The 21,807-nt window shown below is 35.9% G+C and overlaps 2 protein-coding genes across 6 annotated transcripts in view; one reads left to right on the top strand and one right to left on the bottom strand.

Moving 5' to 3' along the window:
* CIBAR1 (CBY1 interacting BAR domain containing 1) overlaps positions 1-21,807 on the top strand; it is a 25,407-nt gene continuing 3,600 nt past the window's right edge. For 2 of the 5 annotated variants that reach the window (XM_073794589.1, XM_073794590.1), the window contains exons 1-6: positions 42-204; positions 721-955; positions 3,191-3,259; positions 8,447-8,551; positions 9,923-9,964; positions 17,438-17,551. In XM_073794589.1, the coding sequence (XP_073650690.1) occupies positions 179-204; positions 721-955; positions 3,191-3,259; positions 8,447-8,551; positions 9,923-9,964; positions 17,438-17,551 (591 nt within the window). In that variant the 5' untranslated portion in view covers positions 42-178. Of the gene's footprint in view, positions 205-720; positions 956-3,190; positions 3,260-4,225; positions 4,328-7,229; positions 7,236-8,446; positions 8,552-9,922; positions 9,965-17,437; positions 17,552-21,807 lie in introns of all 5 variants that reach the window. The other 3 variants (XM_004310494.4, XM_073794591.1, XM_033842713.2) reach the window with 3 other exon arrangements.
* RBM12B (RNA binding motif protein 12B) overlaps positions 4,321-21,807 on the bottom strand; it is a 32,607-nt gene continuing 15,120 nt past the window's right edge. The window contains exon 3 of the transcript XR_012327265.1: positions 4,321-6,062. The gene's annotated coding sequence lies outside the window, so the exon portion shown is untranslated. The remainder of the gene's footprint in view (positions 6,063-21,807) is intronic.

A 21,807-nucleotide genomic window follows, 5' to 3' on the forward strand; every position in this document is an offset into this window, starting at 1 on the left:
TCCGGGACGCCGGCGCCGACCGCGCGGGAGCGCGCCGCGTTGCCGTGGAAACGCCGGGGCCGCCGCGGCGGCGCGTGGGGCGGGCTCTCGGGCTCTCGCGACCCCGCGCACGCCCGGGCGTTTCGGAACCCCTGTCTTTGGGCCGCAGTCCCGGGTCTCCGACCGTGCGCGAGGCAAGATGTTGAGGCGCAGCTTGGAAAACCGGTAACAGCCCCGGGGCCGCAGCTGCCCAGGGCCGCCACACGCGAGGGCTCGGGTGGGGGAGTGGAGCCTTCCTCCGTGGGCCTCCGGGCCGAGCTCCGGCGCGGGGCCGGGGGCTGGACAGTAGCCGCCGCGCTCTGGGGCCTACCTCCCCGGTGGCCGGCCCTCACGCTCCCCAGGCGCCGGCCCCCGCCCTGCCGCGGGCGGTGCAGACGCCGGGTGGCAGCCGGGCGCCCGGGCAGCATGGCGCGGAGCTGCCCCGGGAGCCGCCACCCCGCAGTGGCGCCGCCGGCCGGAGCCAGGCCTCTTCGTGCGCCTGCACTGTGGGATGTGGAGGCCAGGCCCCGAATGGGGACCTAGAGGAGGATCGGCCTTGGGAGATGGTGGGATCTTTGAAGGTTTGCGCCGTCGAAGCTGCAGAATACCCCGGGAATGTTGGCATAATCAAATTAACGTGAAGATGAAGCCATCTCATCTCAAATGAGAATGATTTGCTTTCTGTGTCACCTTTTTCTCTAGGGATGCTCAAACCAGACAACTGCAAGATGCTGTCACAAATGTGGAGAAGCACTTTGGAGAGCTGTGCCAAATCTTTGCTGCTTATGTGCGGAAAACTGCCAGACTGCGAGACAAAGCAGACCTCCTGGTGAATGAAATCAACGTGTATGCCTCTACAGAGACCCCGAAGTTAAAGCAGGGCCTGAAAACCTTTGCCGATGAGTTTGCCAAACTTCAGGATTATCGACAAGCAGAGGTATGGAGTGAAGTCACACCGTCATGTTATGAATGAGCCCTGACGTAGTGGACGGAGAAGCCCTGAAGACTTGTAATCTACCTAACTGCAGTGGCGAACACACTCTTGATGATAAACGTACCTTTTCATGTCGGTAACATTGTGTAAGTCTATTAAAGGGACGCTTCCTGTGATTTTACCGTTTTCAAACTAAACTCTAGGGTGTCTTGAAGTACTGAATTTCCCCACCTTACTTGCCAACTTTTGGCCATGGGGTGGCTATTTGCAGGGCGTAGTAAACGTAGTACCCCAGGGCAAGAAAAGGAGCATGATTTGTGTCTTGTGTGCAGGTAGGTATATTTTAAAGTATATATGGAGATGGAAGATGTTGGAAGTGGTGATGTGAGTGAATAAGTAGTAAATGAACAAAAGATTTTTGTTGCTGCTTCCATGCTCTGGAAAGTTGACCAATGTTTCATTGAAAGGCGGTGGGGGGGGGCGGAGGGGGAGTACAGTATTATTAATTCTAGTCACCATGGTATTATGCATACAAACCAGTAGTGAAATTTTGTGGAGTTTTTTGTTTTTTTTGTGGGTTTGTTTGGGTTTTTTTGCTTTGGGGTGGGGGGAGGGAAGAAGGTGGTGTTGTAATTGTTTAAATTGTTAAAGCCCATTTACTTTAATACCTCATCAGTACTTATATGTACTTCAGGATTCAAGATACAGGTCAGAAATTTTCACTTTGACTTTTAACTTGTCAGAAGTTGCCCAATTAGAGCTGCATTGCTTCTTTTGTACTTTTCTCATCAGTGCTTTTCTTCCTTTTTAAAAGCCTAAAACAGAAATTTCAATTATCAAAAAAACCTCAGAATCAAAAAGAAGATAATGATCTTTGAACCTATAACTGCTAATCATACAGAAATTTGAGTAGTAATTACTTTTGGGGCTACTTTGTGGGAAAATGTTTCGTTCTTGTCATATGGCATTTATTCTGTAATAAGCAGCTCTCAGTTATGTGTAACTGGGAACTTAATGTTTCAAAAGTAGTTTATACTCACAGATAATACTAGAACCCTACGTTAGCCAATAATTTCAGTGCCCCTTTCTAGACAACCTTTATGCTATTTATCAAATAGCAAACTGAATTGATTTACATTTGTTTTTTTTTATTTCACTTGCTTACCAAATGGTGGAGGTGCTAAAGAACAATGAACAAAAGGTAGGCTACAAAAAGGAGAACAGAAAAAAGACTTGGCTAATCTTTACACTGAATAATCAGTGTATGGATTATTTGAAATGGAATAAATAATCCTGAGTATTCATGGATTTGATTTTAGGATTCCTAATATTTAAATGCTCAATGAGAACTTGATCTTCTCCATTTTCCTAAAATTTTTTAAGTGAAACATTCATATACATTCTGTTTATAGAAACTAAACAAAAATGAATATGAAGTGATATACACTCACTGATTATATAAACCTGTATCATCAAAAAAAAAGCCTTTTTCCTGCTACAAAAGTAATACACGTTCATTTTAAACAATTAAATACATGTCATCTTGTATTAGCTATCCTGAAAAAGAAAATTTTAATGTCCAGGAGTTATTTTTCTTATGCTATAGTTGTATACTTGCCTTAAAAAAAAATCTGTTTCTTTAGTGCCTTCCACTAGTGCTATTAGTAAAAGGAGAAATTACTCAAAATCTGATAAATATTGTAATGTTTAAGAAAAACTGTTTAATTTTAAATAAAAGAGAGATCCACCATACAGTATAACAGCTCAGAAACACTATCTTGTTCTCTAAGTGGTCTGTAGGCTTTTTTGCTTTTGAGGATTGTGTTGTTTTAAATGTTTCCAATATGCTATATTTTTCAGCTTTGATTTTCTTATCTGGAAGGTTGGGCTTTTACATTTCCGATATAATGTATGTAAAGTATCCATCCAAGTATTAAACACACTGAAAGTGGTAGCTGCAATAAAATTTGAGGTGTCTTAAAACTTACCAAAAGCTTTTATTGCTACTGCACAGCTTAACAGTTTTTAATGTATTTGAGTTTAGGTTCTGAGTCTTATCAATTTCTGGTGGTTATTCTTTTATTTATAAAGGTAACTGACATTTTAATTTTAAAAATTTCAAATATTAATCGGTGTAGTAATTATGTTCAGGTTTGACAGCACACGTTTTATTTCAGAATTTAAATTTTGATATGTCTATGTTTCTTTTCAGTTATATTTTATAATAATTTTCAATAGGTTGAAAGACTTGAAGCCAAAGTAGTTGAACCTTTGAAAGCTTATGGAACCATTGTAAAAATGAAACGAGTAAGTAAATTCATTTTTTCTACTATTATCAGGTATTCTGGCAAAACATATGAGGTTTCCAATAACTGTCCTTTTAATAAAAGGTACAGAGTAGTGTTTAGTCATTCTTTTTACACACTCTGAAGCATTCTTAGAACTTTGAGAATAAGGAAGTATTTTTATATACTACTGTAGCATCATAAAGCAGTTTTGTTTATTATGGAAACTTTAAAATATTTAATATTTATATTCATGAAGAACATGTGGACAGAAATTATTTTACTAAATGAATTTGTTTATATTTTTGTTTTAAAGCAGGCGATAACATGTAAACTAAAAATGAATGTGACAGAGTTTTTTTTTAATTTTTTTGAGGTATAATTGACATATATTAGTTTCAAGTGTACAACATAACGATTTGATGTTTGTATATATTATGAAACGGTCACAATAAGTCTAGTTAACATCTGTCATGATATATAGTTACAAATTTTTTTTTCTTGTGATGAGAACTTTTAAGATCTAGTCTCCTAGCAACTTTCAAAATGCAGTACAGTATTATTAATTCTAGTCACCAGGGTATACATTACACTCCCAAAGTTCTGTTTTTTAAATCAACTTTATTGAGGTATAATTTACATGCAGTAAAATGCTCTTGTTTTAAATGTACACTGAGTTTTAATAAATGTGTATACATCTGTAACTACCACCACAATCAAAATTTTATGTGTGTGTATATACATATATATAAATATATATATAGTTTTGCATTGAAATTGTGTCATTATTTGAGAGGATATTAAACTACACACATGCACACAGTCTCACACAAAAAGACACACACTGATTATGCAATAGTAATAATTCCTGTGGTAATGATGCCTGGATCAAATAGGGAGTGTTCTTCCCTTCTTAAAACAGAGAAGTGTATATTTTACTACTTAAATAAGAGATTTTTATTAACAAAAAAAAAATGCCTGTTTGCAGGATGACCTCAAAGCAACATTAACAGCAAGGAATCGAGAAGCTAAACAGTTAACTCAGTTAGAAAGAACACGTCAGAGAAACCCATCTGATCGACATGTTATTGTATCCTTTGAATTTGGGTCTTTAAAAAGATATTTTGTAAGGTATGCAGTACAGAAGTAAATATATATGGAAATTATGCATTTCTACTTTAAATGTGCAAAGAATATGAATGTAAAGTTTGAAAAGAAACGCATGCATTTACAAATTCTCACTATGGAAATTAGCTAATTTTAAAGAGAATACACAACTTAATTCAGTCTTATGTTGTTTTCCACAAGATATTCAAAATATAAAACACTCATAAGTGTAGATGTTTTTATAAAGAATACAAAATTCTAAGATTTTTTACATAAATGATGACTAAATATTAATTATAAACTTAAAGATCTATCATTAATCCTAATATATCAATGCCTTCTCAGCCCTGCATTTGAGAAAAGGAAGGAACAATAATTTTTTTCCTGGTAAAATTCCCTTCATCTTAAAAAACAACAGCTATGTGAAACCACAATTATGACTTCCAGCCAAAGACCCTCAGGAGATTCAAGAGTATAATTGAGGTCCACAGCTGGACACAGATCTAAATAGGAGTGTCTACTGTAACAAGGTTCTTCTGTTCAGAATGATTATTTGTTAAACTAGAATGTGCCTTGTTCAAAACTAAACAGGGACTTCCCTGGTGGTACAGTGGTTAAGAATCCGCCTGCCAGTGCATGGGGCACGGGTTCGATCCCTGGTGAGGGAAGATCCCACATGCTGCGGAGCAACTAAGCCCGTGCACCACAACTACTGAGCCTGCGCTATAGAGCCCATGAGCCACAACTACTGAAGCCCGCGCACCTAGAGCCCATGTTCTGCAACAAGAGAAGCCACTGCAATGAGAAGCCGGTGCACCACAAGGAAGAGTAGCCCCTGCTCACCATAACTAGAGAAAGCCCACATGCAGCAACGAAGACCCAGTGCAGCCATAAATAAATAAATAAATAGTTAGATAAATAAATTAACTAAATAAAGAATATAGCATCTGGCTAATTGCCAGCAACTGGGATAGGTGCAGTTGTATATAAAGTACTAACTTATCCCGCTGCCTCTTTTTCCCATTCCTTGTGTCTCCTCCCTACTTCCTTAAGGTTTTTTACAGCCCACCTTTGCCAGAAACCACATGAGGATTGACTCTTTGGGGACATTTGAGGTTCCAGAACACCTCCATTTCTGAGGGGAATCCCTTGATTAGTGATTTTGGGCTGCACCAACAGCCTGGTCCTCCTTCCTTTGGACCAAAGATACATATGCCCAACCTTGTAATAAAAATGGGCAGCCACATGTCTGGGATCTACAAACTGGAGATTATAGAGTCTGGGTTTCAAGCAAGTCAGACAAACTACAGAATGCTGGAAAATCCGACTGACAACTATGGACTAAGGCAGAGACTAGGGAATATCACCAGTTTTTAAGAATCAAGCCAGAGGTCAAAATTTTGCTGCTTTGTTCGGAGGAGGGGAGAGTACGTAAGGGCAGAAAAAATGTCACATCTGGAATCTTGAGGTGGTAAGATTGATTCAGGGGTATTGCTATGGACACTCGATGTGGAAATAAATGTCTTCCTAAGACAGACGCCTCTGACTTTGGTACTTTGCTGTAAACACTGCTGTGGAGGAGGCTGTCTTATACCATAGACAGAGCAGGTCAGGAGTTCACACAGGGGGAGATAAAGCAGCAACTGAATAGATTATGGCTGTAGATGAATTGCCACACTCAGTGGGAAAGGTGTAGGACTCCAGTGGATTTTGACAACCTGAAACCAGAAAATAAAGGACAGTCTACATATAAATGCATCCACTATAAATATAAAGATATTCTATCATAGCATCATAGACTATTTACCAGGATAGACCCTTAAAATTCATCTGATCTTCAAAAGAAGTACATTAAAGTTCAGTATATAAAATAAAAGAGTAGTTCTGGTATAAGAGGATGGGGTAAAGAAGAATCCCAGTGTTCTGGGACCTGGACCCCCTAAGACCCCTGGTGGCTTCTGAAAAAGCTGCTTGCAACAGAAAAACACCAATCTGGCTCACTCTTTTATAAGCCATTTTGCACTCATGACTAATTTCATTAAATATACTGATATCCTTACTCATAAAGTTGTATCACAGTATTTTAATCAAAAGTATCTCCTACCCAAATTGGTATGTTATAGGATTTTGAAGAATTTTCAACAAAAGGAAGAAAAAGAAATCTTTATCCACTTTGCTAAAAATAGCTGTGCGAATTTGGGCACGTGGCTATGCCCGAGTAAAAGGATTTGAGACTAGGAAATGAATCATAGTTGCTGGAGTGTGGTGGAAGGTTAAGATACCCATGTCCCAGCTGTGGCTTCTGCTTCCCTGCTCTTTGCTAATTTAGCCAACTCTACCTACCCTTCCAGATTTTAAAATGAAACTGTCAATAAACGGGGAGGGAAAAGACGTTAAGTCAAAAGTAAGTAGTCACGGTAAAGAATTTCACAAGTCACATGTACTGAACAGTATTAGAAAAACAGTCTGCTTGAATATTCTCATTAGTAAAAGGTTAACATGCATCATAACTGTTAGAAATTTTTTCATAATAAATCCTGTGATAGTTATATTTTTAAAAATCTGAAAATCAGTAATAAAGAATTGTTTTTGATTACTGGTTATGATTAAAAGCATAAAAGTTTGCATGGATTTAAAGAAAACTTTATACCCTATATAGCATATGTACACACACAGAGATATATATAAATAAGTTTTAAATGCTTAGTTTCTTGAAATTGTATATCTGAATTAACCTAGTTGTAAGTATATAATCAATATAAAGTTATGGTTAACGTATAATCTAATTGCAAGAAGATATAATTCTATAATAGCATATGATTTTAATTTATTGGAAGAAATTGTTCTATTTGAAATGTATTTTTTTCCTTTATGAAAAATTTCAGTCACAGGTGGGTAATAAAGTGATGTGTGAAGAGATGGACCCCTATAGTAAACCTTTTTACTTATTTCAATTTATACATTTTCTTGAAAAAAGAAAGCAAAGGCTTAAATGTCATAATATTATGTTTCACAAAACTTTGATTCACAACTGCAAATTTTTCCTATGGAGTAAATATTAAGATGATGATATGTGATACTTTTGAGTAAACATAATACTAACATAGGAAACAACATTATTAGAAAGAGTTTAATCAGAAAATTGGGCCATGTTTTTAAAAATATGTTATTGTTTAACAAAAAATTTTAAATATTTTGGGGCAAACTGTTGTCCTTAAAGGAAGAGATGATTTTTTTAAAGAGAAATACATGATTAGATTGGAAATGTTCTGCACTTTACAGCACTGTAGCCACTAGCTATATGTATGGCTATTGAGCTCTTGAAATGGCAACTAGAGAAACCAGTTTTTTAATTTACATTTGATTTTAATTAATTTAAATGTAAATAGCTACATGTTGCTAGTGGCCACCGTATTGATTGTACAACATGGATCTAGATAGTATGAGTACTTTGAAGGAAAGTATTAGATTTTCCATCTAATTTATTAGTTGCTGGTATATATTTTTTGTAATAAGCATTAACTAAGTAATAGTGTAATATTGTTAGCTTATAAGAAGAATATACAAATAGAAAATCCATGCTGAAATAAATATTTGTAGTGTATATCCTACTCTACCTGATTAGGATATTACAGAAGTAGAAACATTTCATGCATTTGGAGAACTAGAAGATTGAAAATACTTAAGTATTTGGGGGGAGAAAGGGTTAAAGGGGAGAGAGATAGTGAGGAGAAAAGGAGAGTATGATAAATGGCAGAGACAGTGAAATATGTGAAAGCAGTAGAAAATATAGAAAATTGTTTTACAGTAAATCATCCAAGGGTGATATAGAAATAAAATGATTTTGTATGCAGAAAGGGAAAGAATTTTTGTTTTCTTTTGTTTGAGATCATGAATCATGTCACCTGAAAGATTTAAAGTTCTTTACTCTGCATGTGCTTATCGTATAGATCGTTTTACTTTATGTGGTAAAATATATTTTGAATGATTGACGCTGTTATGGCAAAAAGCCAGTACCGCAGTGGTAGCGTTTACAAAAAGACTCAGTCGAATGGATTCTGACTTGAGTTTTTCCTGTACTTTGGCGGGGACACTTTTGTAGGCAGAAACTGAATTACAAAGGGCCACAATGGATGCTGCTCGAACAACTCGCCATCTGGAGGAGACTATTGACAGCTTTGAAAAGCAGAAAATAAAGGATATAAAGGTAACAAAGTAACTGTTAAGGTTCAAAATATGTTTTCTAACCTTATTTTTTATTTAAATTTATGACAAATTTAAATTTGATTTTTTTAGTCCATAAATAGTCTGTGTGAAAAAGATGTAAACAGAAACATATCAAATATTATTTTCTTATGGAAACAGTGGTATTTAAAGGGGCTCCATTCCCAACCAAAGGCCAGATATTCAAATGTTATTACAAATAGTGTTAATCACAGAAAAATGACATTTATTATGTTTTTATGTATCAGGTACGGCTCCAGGCACTTTACATAAATTATCTTTTAATCTTTACAGCAACCCCATGAAAGTGAGGTGGTGTTATCATATATTATGTAAAAAAAAAAAAAAAATTAAGCAGAGATATAAAGTAACCTTTCTGAAGTATCATAGCCAAAAGTCTGAACCATAAACCAATTATGTATTTTAAAAATCTGTGCTTTCCATTATGATACACTATCACTAATTTTTATAGCTTATAGGTTTCTAATACCTACATATTATCAAATAATTAAGAGTAGCTAACCACATAAACTTGCATCCACCATGATGGTATGGTGTCACAAGAATTGACTTATTATAACACATCAGTAGACATTCAGGATCACGGACTTGAGAAGGTCTTCAGTGACTTTCTCATAGGCATCTTGGAAAGATTCGGAGGATTACTTACGATCACGTTATGGCCTTTAAAACAAGTCATCTAAGGATGCCTTTTGGCTCACTGCAAATTTTCCTGGAACAGCTTTTAAAGAAGAGTAGTTTTTGTCATTTTAATAACTTATTAACAAAGAAAATATCCTGCCTTCAAAAGTTGCGTTCTTATCAATAAAATAGGCATTATCTGCCACTTAATTGTATCATTTCTCTCTACAGTCCATGAAACAACATTCATTTGCCCTTTTATTTTTTTTAAATTTCCTATCATAGTTTCATAGAATTTCAGAACTTTGATTTTTCTGATAGCCAGGCTCAAACGTCTCTACTTTGGTCCTGAAGATTAAAAAAAAAAAAAAAATTAAGCCTTTCAATTCACTCTGCACTCTGCTGTGTAGATTGCTACTCAGGAGCTGCCCTGAGACAAACCCTTTTACCGACATAGAAGAGTGTGGGCAGGGCATTACATTTTACAACTGCTGACATCCTCTCTCAAATTGAGGGAGAAGGGAAGGAAGATTAAAATAATTGGCTTTAATCTGAAAAATGAGATTGGAGACTTGTGAGGTATGTCTGATTCATTGCCACCTAAGTAAGGGCTTCTTTAGTGACCTGGGAGCCTGATTCCTCACTTTACCACTGTTCTTCATGCCTAAAAACTTCTCTTTTACACGTGGCAATCTGTGTCTCTGATCTTTAGGCTCACTTCAGTGTTCCATCTGCATGCTGGCCAACTCTACAGGTGATTTTAATCCCATGAGCATCACCAATTACAAAACGGGCAGAGACAGTGAGTGCAGAATTCCCAATTACAATTCCTACGACCTGGGATTTCCTGAAGCAGTAGGACATGGAGTAAGGGACTGCACAGTGGATGGTGCACAGAGAAGAAAAGGGCTTCCAAGCTTCTCTCTTGGCCTGCTATATCATGACCCTGGAAGAGGGAAGTCTTGTGGTGGTCACAAAAAAAGAAGACAGGAAAAAACCTACTTTTTTAAAAATGGAGAGAGAATTCATATACCATACAATTCTCCTATTTAAAATGTACAGCTCAGTGGTTTTTAGTGTGTTCAGATATGTACAACCATCATCACTCAATTTTAGAACATTTTTATCATCTCAAAGTGAGGCCTAGTACACTTTAACTTTTACCTTCCTGCTCCCCCAGCCCTCACCCCCAGCCTAAGCAACCATCACTAATCTCATGTCTCTTTGGATTTGGCTGTTCTGAACATACATTTCATATGAATGGAATCATAAAATACATGGCTTTTGTAACTGGCTTCTTTCACTTAGCATGCTTTCAGGGTTTAGCCATAGTGTAGTATGTATCAGTATCTCATTCCTTTTTATGGTGGAATAATATTCCATTGTATGGATATTAAGCACATTATGTTTATCTTTTCATCAGTTGATGGACTTTCGGATTGTTTCTACCTTTTGGCTATTATGACTAATTATATAAACATTCATGGACAAGTTTTTGTATAGACATATTTCCATTTCTCTTGGACATTTCATTTCAGTTCAACCATATAACCTGTTGAATTACTAGTTCATATGGTAACTCTGTCTTTAATTATGTGAGAAACTGCCGGACTGTTTTCCAAAGTGGCTGTGCCATTGTATTTTCCCACCAGTAGTATATGAGGGTTCCAATTTCTCTGCATCCTCACCAATACTTGTTGTTCATCAGACTTTTTCATTATAGCCGTCCTAGTGGGTGTAGAGTGGTACCTTATTGTGGTTTTGATTTGCATTTTCTTGCTGATGCTTATGGCCATTTGTATATCTTTTTTGAAAAAAGTGTCTATTCAGATCTTTTAATTGGGTTATCTTTTTTTATTGCATTTTAAGAGTTCTTTATATATTCTGGATACAGATCCCTTATCAGATATGTTTTGCAGTTATTTTCTTCCATTCTGTGAGTTCTTTTCACTATCTTGATGGTGTCCCTTGAAGCACAAAGCTTTTTAATTTTGATGAAGTCCAGTTTATCTTTTTCTTTTGTTGCTTGTGCTTTTAGTGTCATATCTAAGGATCCATTGCCAAATCTGAGATTATAAAGATTTATCCCTATGTTTTCTTCTAACACGTTTATAGTTTCCATTGTTAAGTCTTTTATGCATTTAATTTTTGTGTATCATGTGAACTGAAGGTGTTAAACCCCATTCTTTTGCATGTGACTGACTATCCAGTTGTTCCAGCACCATTTATTGAAGAGACTGTTCTTTTCTCATTGAAGTCTAGGCACTCTTGTTGAAAATCAGTTGATGTGGTTTTGTTTCTGAACTCCCATTGATCTATGTCTATCCTTATGCCAGTACCACACTGTCCTGATTAATTAACAGTGCTTTGTAGTAACTTTTAAAATCAGGGTGTGTGAGTTCTATTTTGTTCCTTTTTAAGATTGTTTTTGCTATTCTGGATCTGTTGTAATTCGGTATGACTTTTAGAATCAGCTTGTCAGTTTCTACAAGTCAGCTGGGATGCTGACAGGGATTGCATCAAATCTGTAGGTCAATTTGAGGAGTACTGCCATCTTAAGATTAATTCTTCCAATCCATGAACGTGGGCTGGTTTTCCATTTATTTAAGTCATCCTTAATTTCTTTTAACAATGTTTATGAGTTTCAAAGTGTAGGTTTTGTGCTTTTCTTTAACTTTTTCCAAAGTATTTTATGATTATTGATGCTACTGTAAATGGAATTTTGTTTACTTGATTTCATTTCAGTTCATTGCAAGTGCACAGAAATACCGTTGATTTTTGTGCATTGATCTTATATCTTGCAACCTTGCAAAACTCATTTATTAGGTCTGATAGTTTTTTGCAGATTCCTCAAGATTTTCTACGTACAAGATCATGTCATCTGTGAAAGTGTACACTTTTAATACAGGCCCCCATGACTCTAGCAAACTCCCAGAAATATGAGTTCCAGAGATTAATACCAGAGTCTGTTAAGGTTATGAATCTCTGTTCTGTATGTCTTTCCTCCTTACTGTCAAATTGTTCCTTTTCCAAGTTAGGCCTCATTTGAGATGTTTTATGATAAAGAGGGATGCACAGATCCTGTACCCAAAAGCCTCGAAAATCAATCAGAAGGGTTACTTTACCACCCCCTTATTTCTAACAAAAACAATATTCAGATATTGCCATGTTGATTTTACCATGTCTGACAAACACCTCTGTTTGTGAGATAAATTCTTGGAAAAGTCAAAACTGTTGATCCCGCTCATGTTTTGGGAGAATCAGACACAAAACATTTTTTTTTTTAAAGAACATTCTTATTGTACCTGTTATCAGGCTACTGCTTCAGATGGAGGCAGAGCTTCTGGGTCTTTCTTTAACCTCCCTGGGGGTAGAAATGATTGGCAGTAGTGAGCACTGCTCATAACTGTATTAACTGTGTTTGAGGTGGGGTTTAATTGACAAGTCCATATGAATTTTAGCAGCAGTGTTAATTAGTAAGGTAGCACAATTTTTAGGAAAAGACTTTTGATAGGAACCTTGCAAAGGATCTGTCTTTCTGGGAAAAGCTGGTATGAACTTAGTTGTATAGAATGTGGAAGAAAAGTCACAATCCTATTTGTTTCCCATGTAATGGAAAAAGTCATCAGTTATATGGTGTCAAGGGAATTTCTGACCTATGAAAACGATCTTGACCAGGGGTCACTCCTGGAACAGATAGGGACAGGAATTCAGTACTGGTAAAGTCGCTGACGTGAGCAAGAAATAGCTTCAAAACTTAATTTTTAGTAACTTTATTTTTCTTATAAATAAATATGAAATCACCATGACTTTTTTTCATAAAATTCAGAAAAATGTAATAATTCCACTGCTCAGAAATAAGCCGTTTCGGTTTATATCCTTCCAGACTTTCTTTCTATGAAATATACTCAAGAAATATACTAATAAGAATAATAACAACAAATATTTCTTAGACATTAACTATGTCACACATTCTAAGCATTTTATATGGATTAACTCATTTCCTCCTCACAGTGTCCTATGAGAAAGGTAATATTATTACCACTATACAGTTTTATTTAAATGGGGCCACACTATATGTAGCATCTTTTTAAAATTTAATATATCATGGATATATTTGTGCTGAGGAAACAAAGATCCATATTGTCCATAATGGCACCATCATATGGTATTTTGCTATATGGATATATGAGTTTATTTAAACAGCCCTCATTGATGGACATCTAGATTATTTTTGCAATTACAGATCTCATTGCATCATTAAACATCAGCCTTTTTTCTGGTCCAGTTATTCTCTTGGGATAAATTACTAGAAGTGGCATTCTCATTCAAAGAGCATACACACTTTCAATTTGGATAGCTGTTTTTAACTTCTGTCCACAAAGCTTTAACTAGTTAACATTTCTGCAGAACCTTACATGAGCACACCAATGTAACAATGACGAGTAGTAGTATTTTTAATAATAAAATAATCTAATAGGTGAAAAATCAGTATCATCTTAATTTGCTACAGTTACTACTGTTGAGGCAGAGTATTTTTTCATATATTTAATGACACATTTTTCTTTAGTAAATTACTCACATTTGACCTTAGCCTATATTTTTATTGAGTGTTGGCATTTTTCTTATTAATTTGTGAAAATTCTTTATATTGAGAATATTAACCCATTATATTAAAGAGAAGATCTGTTGCAAATATATTTTCCCATTTTGTTGCTTATGGTATGTTTTTACCACCTTAAAGTCTTATTTTTGCTGCCAGATCTATTGATCTTCTCCTTTTTGATTTCTGCCTTGGTGTCATGCTTAGAAAGGAGTTTTCATCCCCAAGATTATATAATTATTTGCTCATATTTTCTAGTATTTGTATGATTTTTTAATATTTTAAATATTTTATTTTATGCAGTTGTATTTTGCCTATGGTATGAGGTAGATGTCTAACTTTATTATTCTCAAATGGATAGAAAATTCTCCTGACATCATTTATTAAATAGCCTCTACTCTGGAGAGCTGTCATTTCCCATTTGCCAAAATTATTAACAAGACCTTTTATGACTTTTTTGTTAAATATCCTGCTTTCTAATTAAACCAGATGGAGGCTTTAATGTTATGATAAGGAACATTTTCTAATTTAGCTGGTTTACTCCTTGGACAATAAAAACAGCACACTTGTGCTGAGCACTTACTCTAAGCCAGTTACCATACTGTACCTTTTCCTGGATTACATTTAATCCTTAAGGCAAAACCTAAGATGTTGAAATTAAGGAGAAAAGAACAAACTGTTTAATATTACACAGCTGATTTGTTTCCGTCTTGATTTGAACCCAGGTTTATCTTAATCCAGAGCCCCTATTTTAAACTACTAGGCTACCTGCTTTGCAGAATACTTGCCGATGGGTAGAGAATTTCATATTAGCTCCCCCACCACCCCCACCAATAAAAATTAAGTACGTACCCAAATGGCCTTCTAGTCACACAAAATAAAATTGAAAATGAGGAAAAAAAAGTAATGTGTGAATGCCTCTGGCCCAGACCATACTGACCCATTCCAGATTAGCAGATTACGTGAGATCATTGAAAGCTATGTTTATTTGAGGAAAATTTTTTCTAAATATGAATGGATCTTTCAAAGTTCCACCACCTTTCTGGTGACTCACTGAAATTATTTCATTTTAAAAACACAATGTTTTTATGTTCTTTCTTATACCAGTTGTCATCTGATTCTTCCTTGCTATTATCCTCCTCCTTTCTGCCCATTTTCCCATGTTTTATGAAATTCTATCAATAGCTAGAAAGAAAAAGTATAACTGGTAGTTTTTCCTCCTTACTATACTCAGGGATATAACTGTCCTCTCTGATAATCTTAAGGCTTCATGGTTCTTGGGTCAAAAATTCCAAGTCTGGAATACTGCCTTAGCAATGCCACTGATTCTCCATCACTGTTTGTGACAGAAGAGTTAACAGGGCCATTCCCATCTTAAATAGATACATAGTGTATGTTTTGTCAAGAAGTAAACGGTCAAACCATAAAGGATTAAACCAAAGTATCACAAAACTTGAGTGATTTTTCACTCATGTTCCAAGTAAAATAAAAGGTCAAACCATAAAGGATTAAACCAAAGTATCACAAAACTTGAGTGATTTTTCACTCATTGTTCCAAGTAGGAAATAATAGCCATTTACTAATTAAAGCTACTTCTTAAAATGTTTTCTATCACTAAGTGAAACTAAATTTTGAGACTGCAAAATGCTAACAGACTCAATGTTGAGCTCTGTCTTTTCAAATGAGAGTGTAATAGATTCTTTTATCAGAGGATATGGATAAACCAAAATAATGTATTATTCTTCAGTGACAGACATATCAACATATTTTCAGGGCTTACTTATGAGCTAAGGGGAATATAACTCGTATAAAATGCTATTATTAAGAAATTGTTAGTTCAGAGATGACATCACATTCAGAGATTTTGGCATCAGGGATTTAATAACTATATTCAAATATTCAAAAAATATTTTAAATTATTTTGAATTTTTTCCATATTCCTCAGTTACCACAGTGGAATAGACTTGAATTAACCCTAAACCTACAGATTTAGGTGTAATAAGGCTGTAAATGTTTGGATTTCATTAGTTATTAAATAGTGTGCCAGTCTCTTAAAGATTTAGAATGTTCATTTGTAGAACTATTTAAAAATAGGAGTAATACCCAATTTACTTGAGCGATTTAAGCTTAACCCCTTACTTTCTAGCTAGTCAACTATCTTAGGAAGACTGACAAGAGAAGCACCAGCCCTAGTCAAAAGCTATTCTACCTCTAAGGTATTCCTATCTGGAGATTCTTGGTGTGGAATCCAAAGTTGCACCTTGGCATAATGCTGTTTATTAGTCAGTTGCCAGTCCAGTATACCAGAGCACTTTGTGACCTATATGAAGTGACAGTAAAGGTCATTGTCAGTTATAGTTATAAGTCATTTATCCCAGAGCCCAATCTTTGCATTTAGCCCTACATATGTGCTTGGCAGCTCAGAAGGGTTACATTCAACTACAGATCTATTTCCACTGAGTAGCAATCAGAAGCCCGTTAGTTCTCCCTTAAATATTTTTCTAATCCTTAAGAATGGAGATGGAGAGGGGGGGAAAAAAAAATCACAGGACACTAAGGGATATCTGTATGGCTACTTTGCAAGGTGCAGGACCACTCCTATCTGGGTGGTTAACACAGGAGAACAGAAATGAAGGAAAATGAGTATTTGACTATTGCCTTCTGGCCTAACCCATCTCATCTATATTGCCCCTTAAAGGACAATGCTTGAGTATTTTCTATCCTATTCTTATTCTGCCCACTTCTCTTTACATTAATGCTCTGATTTTTTATTTTGATAAGGGATAAGATAACAAAAGGATAGATCCTATTTTATTGAAAACTTGTCTGGCTTGTATACTTTCCCTACCCACCGATTATCTCACCTCTGGTTAGATCAACATGCACATCTTTATTCATTTCTCTTTGCTCATGACCTTCCTTACTGTAAGTTGTCATCATCATGCTCAGAGTTTACCTGTAGTTTATTTTTAAAGGAAATGATTGATTCCAGCGAGAACAGCACAGTACAATGAGCAAGAGCTCTAACTTTGAAGAGTCAGATCTAAGTCTTAACATTATAGCTGTGAGCAACACTGGACAAGTCATATATTTGTAAACTGGAAAGCTCTATGCAAATGTATGGTGCTATTATCAGTAGTAGGAATATCATTATTACCAAGTAATCCCTTTGTGGTTAGAGAATACAAGTATCATATAAATATGATGGGATAGAATTCTTGCCTAAAAAACATTCTTTTAAACATCAGTTGGAGTTGCTAAAAAAAAACAGCTTCAGTACTAAACTGCTTTAGCTAATACTTATAGGCACTGAGCAACAGAGTACATAATGACATACATTTTAGTCAAATCTTTTTTAAAATCATAAATATCTAATAGAAGAACTGACTAAAAAAGGGAAGTAAATAATAAGATAGGAAATATTTTGTGTAATTTGAAAGTTTTGCTGCAGAAGGGCTTTGCAACTATTTTTATTCCAGTTATCTTTTGTACTTCATCTGCCCTGTGGAAAAACAGACACCTCTGTATCTCATAAAATGCCAAGACTATATAGTAAGGAATAAATTTACTAAATTCATGAAGCAGTTTATATGATTGTTTAAATTCAAATTCTTGTGTTTTTAGACTATATTTTCAGAATTTATCACTATCGAGATGTTATTTCATGGCAAAGCTTTAGAGGTCTACACTGCTGCCTACCAAAATATACAAAAGATTGATGAAGAAGAAGATTTAGAGGTAAGACTACGTCCATCTAAGCTCAGTTCTTCTATTGATATGGAAATGTTTAAAAGAAAGCATTAGTTTGGGTAAAAATATCTTAAATTAGAACACTACATGGTTTAGATGTTATTGTATGCAGTTCCAAATAGCTGAACCTGTATGACTTTCTATTTATTTCTATTTATTTTTTAACTGTTCAAATTAACCATGGTAGAGTTCCAAGGATTAATCCAAGGATTAATATCTAGTAAAACATAGAAATAAAGCCATTACATGAAATAATGTATCATTTTGACTAGTGATATGTCACTTACATGTGCTAAAAATAGCATTTATTGATTGAGCTAACATTTGAGTGTTTATGCCACAACACCCAAAGCTTTACAGGCATTTTCTCACTCACTCCTTTGATGTAGGTACTGTTATCATTCTCGTTTTACAACTAAAGAAACAGGTATAGGGGTTTTAAGTAACTTAACTTGCCCTTGGCCACTTAGCTAGTAAATAGCAGAATCTGGCTTCTAACTAGTTTTGTGGGACTTAATCAGTAAGCTATGAAATAAATGTAGGTTTGCTTTGTACTGATAGTTAAATGCAAATAAATCTTACTGGCCAGCTAACATTAGAGCAATTAAATATCAAAGCCTGGTTTCAACCAGCTCACCTGTAGAGTTAATGTCCTACAATCTTACCTTCCAAAAGGGGAAAAAAAGGCAAAGTATTTTTGCTGAAATAGATAAAATATTCGAGATATACTCTGTCTACAGTAGAAGTGAAAAAGGCCACGTACTCTCAAGATACAACCAGAATTTTGTATTAATAAGTGATAGAATTTGAGAGTGTCTGTCATTTCATAATTTTGAAGATTCCATTTTTTTTTAACTGAAGTATCTATAAAGAGATCCCCTGGGCCTTCACTTTCCACTACTCTGCTGGTTCCAAGAAACCTGAATTCAGTAAAACCAGATAATAGCTTGGCCAAAATGAAGAAAAGTACGTGTTTTAGTATGTGTATATACATTTTCCAGCGCCAAAATCTGCTCTCAGTTTTACCTCAGTTAAGCATACATGATCATATTTCTGTTACTGTTTGTTAATAGATGGCTTCTTAAGTGTCTATTCCCTCCAAATACTAAAGCTAAGGTTTCTAAATTTTTACTCCTTTTTATATCCTATATTTTTAAAAAATAGATCAAGCTTTTATCTGTAATTTGTAAAAGTAGCAAATGTTTATATAGTGATTACTTTGAACCAGCTACTGATCTATGCATTTTCATTGTATTATTTTAACCCTACCATCAACTTTAATAAAAGTATTTATTATCCTTACTTCTGTGGATGAGAAAACTGAGGCATGGTGAGGTTAAGGAACCTCCCAGAGGATCCCATAGCTAGTAAGTAACAAAGCTGGGAGCCAAACCCAGAAGTTTGACTATAGACATTGTGTTTTTATCCTATCTATACTGCCAGAAGCGTGGTTCTTGATGAGTGACATGAACCATTTCCTACAAGAAACAACACTATATTGAGTGGCAGGTTCAAAACTGATCCCTCGCTTTTCCTACAAGACTTAAGTTTCCTTTACAAGTATTTTCATTCTCCTTTTTCTAATACCCTTGACCCAATACACTTGTCACTAAAGTCACTAAAAGTTCCTTCAAGCCCTTTGGACCCCAAGATTTTCCTTCTCATTCCAGAGGTCCTAGATATCTTTTTTGTCACACCACTTCCTTTACCACTTCTCTTACCACTGTTCTTCATCAGCTAGCTAGGTAGGATGTAGGATTCATTAAAAAAATTCAAGATCTCAGGGCTGTGTGGTAGATGTGTTTTTGAGTATGAACTTCCCCATTTTTTCTATTGGGGCAGTATTGAGCAAGTTAACTTTTTCATGCTTCAGCTTCCTCGTCTGTAAAATGGAGATACTTATAGTGCTTACCTCATAAAAAGTACATTCATCAACTGTTTATTGAGCACCTGTTATATGCCAGACACCATTCTAAGTGCCAAGGATTTAGCAGTATAAGAATTGGTCCAAGTTGTCAAAAAAGCAGAAACTTAAAAGGAGTTCAGACATTTAAAAAATATACTGTGTGACTATTTACGTTTTATAATGTGAAGAAGAAAAAAATATACAAAGAAAAAATAAAGAAAAAATATAGTGTGCTGCAAGTGTATGTGATGGAGGATTCTAAATAGTCTAGAGAAAGAATGATTTCTTAATCAGAAGTTTGAGGGATAAGTAGGATACGTGGCAACAGCTTTCAGGCAGAGAGCTCAGATAGGTATACAAAGGTCCTGAGATGTCATGAACTATAGGCCTAAGCTATCACTACAATGCCATACAGAAATTGTGGAAAGGAGAAGAGAGCAGTCTGGGGAAAGTTGTGTGGGACAAGTCAAAGTAAAATTACATCAAACAGCTACCAAGATGAGGAAGGACCCTTTAAATACAAGTTTCTTGGAAACAAGTAGAGAAAATATGCAGAGAGGAACAGAGAAATAATTTGCTGTTCTTCTTAGATAGCAGTCCTGACTTACTCAGGCAGCAGCTAATTATTTGAATCTAGTTATCAGAAACCATCTTACCTGATTTGTTCTTCACATAAAAAGTATTGTCAGGCCCATATTCCCCTTCAAAAGATCACCTCTGTACATTCAGTTCAGAGCATATTTCAGATCTTGAGACTCACTCCTAGAAGAGATCTTGGACCATATTGGAAAATGCATTATTGCCAATAAATTAATATTCCTGTAAATCTGTTGTTTTGCAGTAGGAGACTAATATTCAACTGGTTTAGACTTTTACCCCAAAGGTTGTAAATTATCTTCCACTTCCCACTTTTATCTTTGCTAGAAAAGCTTAAAAAGGAATGTCATTCTAACAAAAATATATTTCTTCCAAATACCAGTGGATTGAGTCATCCAGTTTTGATATCATACCAGGATGCCAGGTTCCATGTCTGGCACCAAAATATAATTGGGTCCTCAGTAAACTGTTCAATAACCTAATTATTAGCATGCCTGAATTGCCGTTAAACCAAGTCATACCTCTTGCGTCTTGCGTTAAGTTTCATCCCTTGATTCCTTTTGTGTCCTGCACTTCTTTAAGGTTTAAAGAAATGTGTAGACATCCCCTAGTTTGGGTCGTTTTTTCTCAAAACACCCAGATTAAGTTCATGTTAACATCATTCATTTACCAGGCTACTGTCTTAAGCTGGAAGGAACTGCAAAGATAAAACAAGGCTTCTTGCTCTAGAGGAACTTAAAACTAGTTGTAGAAACAGACATGTAATTACAAAACAGTGAGATAAAAGCTGTACTGAGGGTATAAACAATAGGAGCTACTGACTAGAGAACAGGGGAGAGCAGAAAAAAGATGGCATTTGACTTGGCTCCTGAAGGATGAGTAAGTGCGCTGAAATTCCAGGCTGAGGAACCAGCACTGCAAAGTCACAGTAGTATTACATGTTCTGCATATAGGTATATATGCTAAAAGTGAAGTATAATGGGTAGGTGTGGGTGATTGTAAGCCTTGAATGTCACCTAAGGCATTTAGACTCTCAATAGTCAGGAGCCAAAGTTTTCTAGTCAGAGAAAGTTGTCAAAAAAGGTAATGTGGGCTAAGGGAAACCCTTTAAAAATATTTCGGGTATATGCAGTAGAAAAAGGGATGTGAAGAAATAGAGCAGCTAGCACATGAAGAGTTTCGTGATGGCATGCATGGAAAAGAAGTTTCAGGACAAGGTCAGCTGAAGACAAAAAGACAACTTTGGTAACTGACAGCAAGACCAATTTCAGTGGAAGGGGAAAGCCTAATGTAGTTTGTTGACAAATGAAGTAGAATGTTTGAGAAGATTTTTAAAAAGTAAAGTTATACCTTGAAGTAATTTTTTTTTTAACGGATCTCGTTTGTGGGGGAGGAAAACTGGAGAAAGAGAGCTTTTGTTTGTTGAAGTTTCGCTAAAGGGAAAATGCACCTTGGAGAGAATCAGAATGACATTTGCTTTAAAAAAGGAAAAGGGGGCTTCCCTGGTGGCGCAGTGGTTGAGAGTTCACCTGCCAATGCAGGGGACGCGGGTCCATGCCCTGGTCCGGGAAGATCCCACATGCTGCGGAGCAGCTGGGCCCGTGAGCAATGGCCGCTGAGCCTGCGCGTCCAGAGCCTGTGCTCCGCAACGGGAGAGGCCACAACAGTGAGAGGCCCGTGTACCGCAAAAAAAAAAAAAAAGGAAAAGGATAGGGTGAAGAGTTGAGGAAAAAAAGAGGGA

Source organism: Tursiops truncatus, chromosome 17 (assembly GCF_011762595.2).
Source record: "Tursiops truncatus isolate mTurTru1 chromosome 17, mTurTru1.mat.Y, whole genome shotgun sequence".
NCBI lineage: Eukaryota > Metazoa > Chordata > Mammalia > Artiodactyla > Delphinidae > Tursiops > Tursiops truncatus.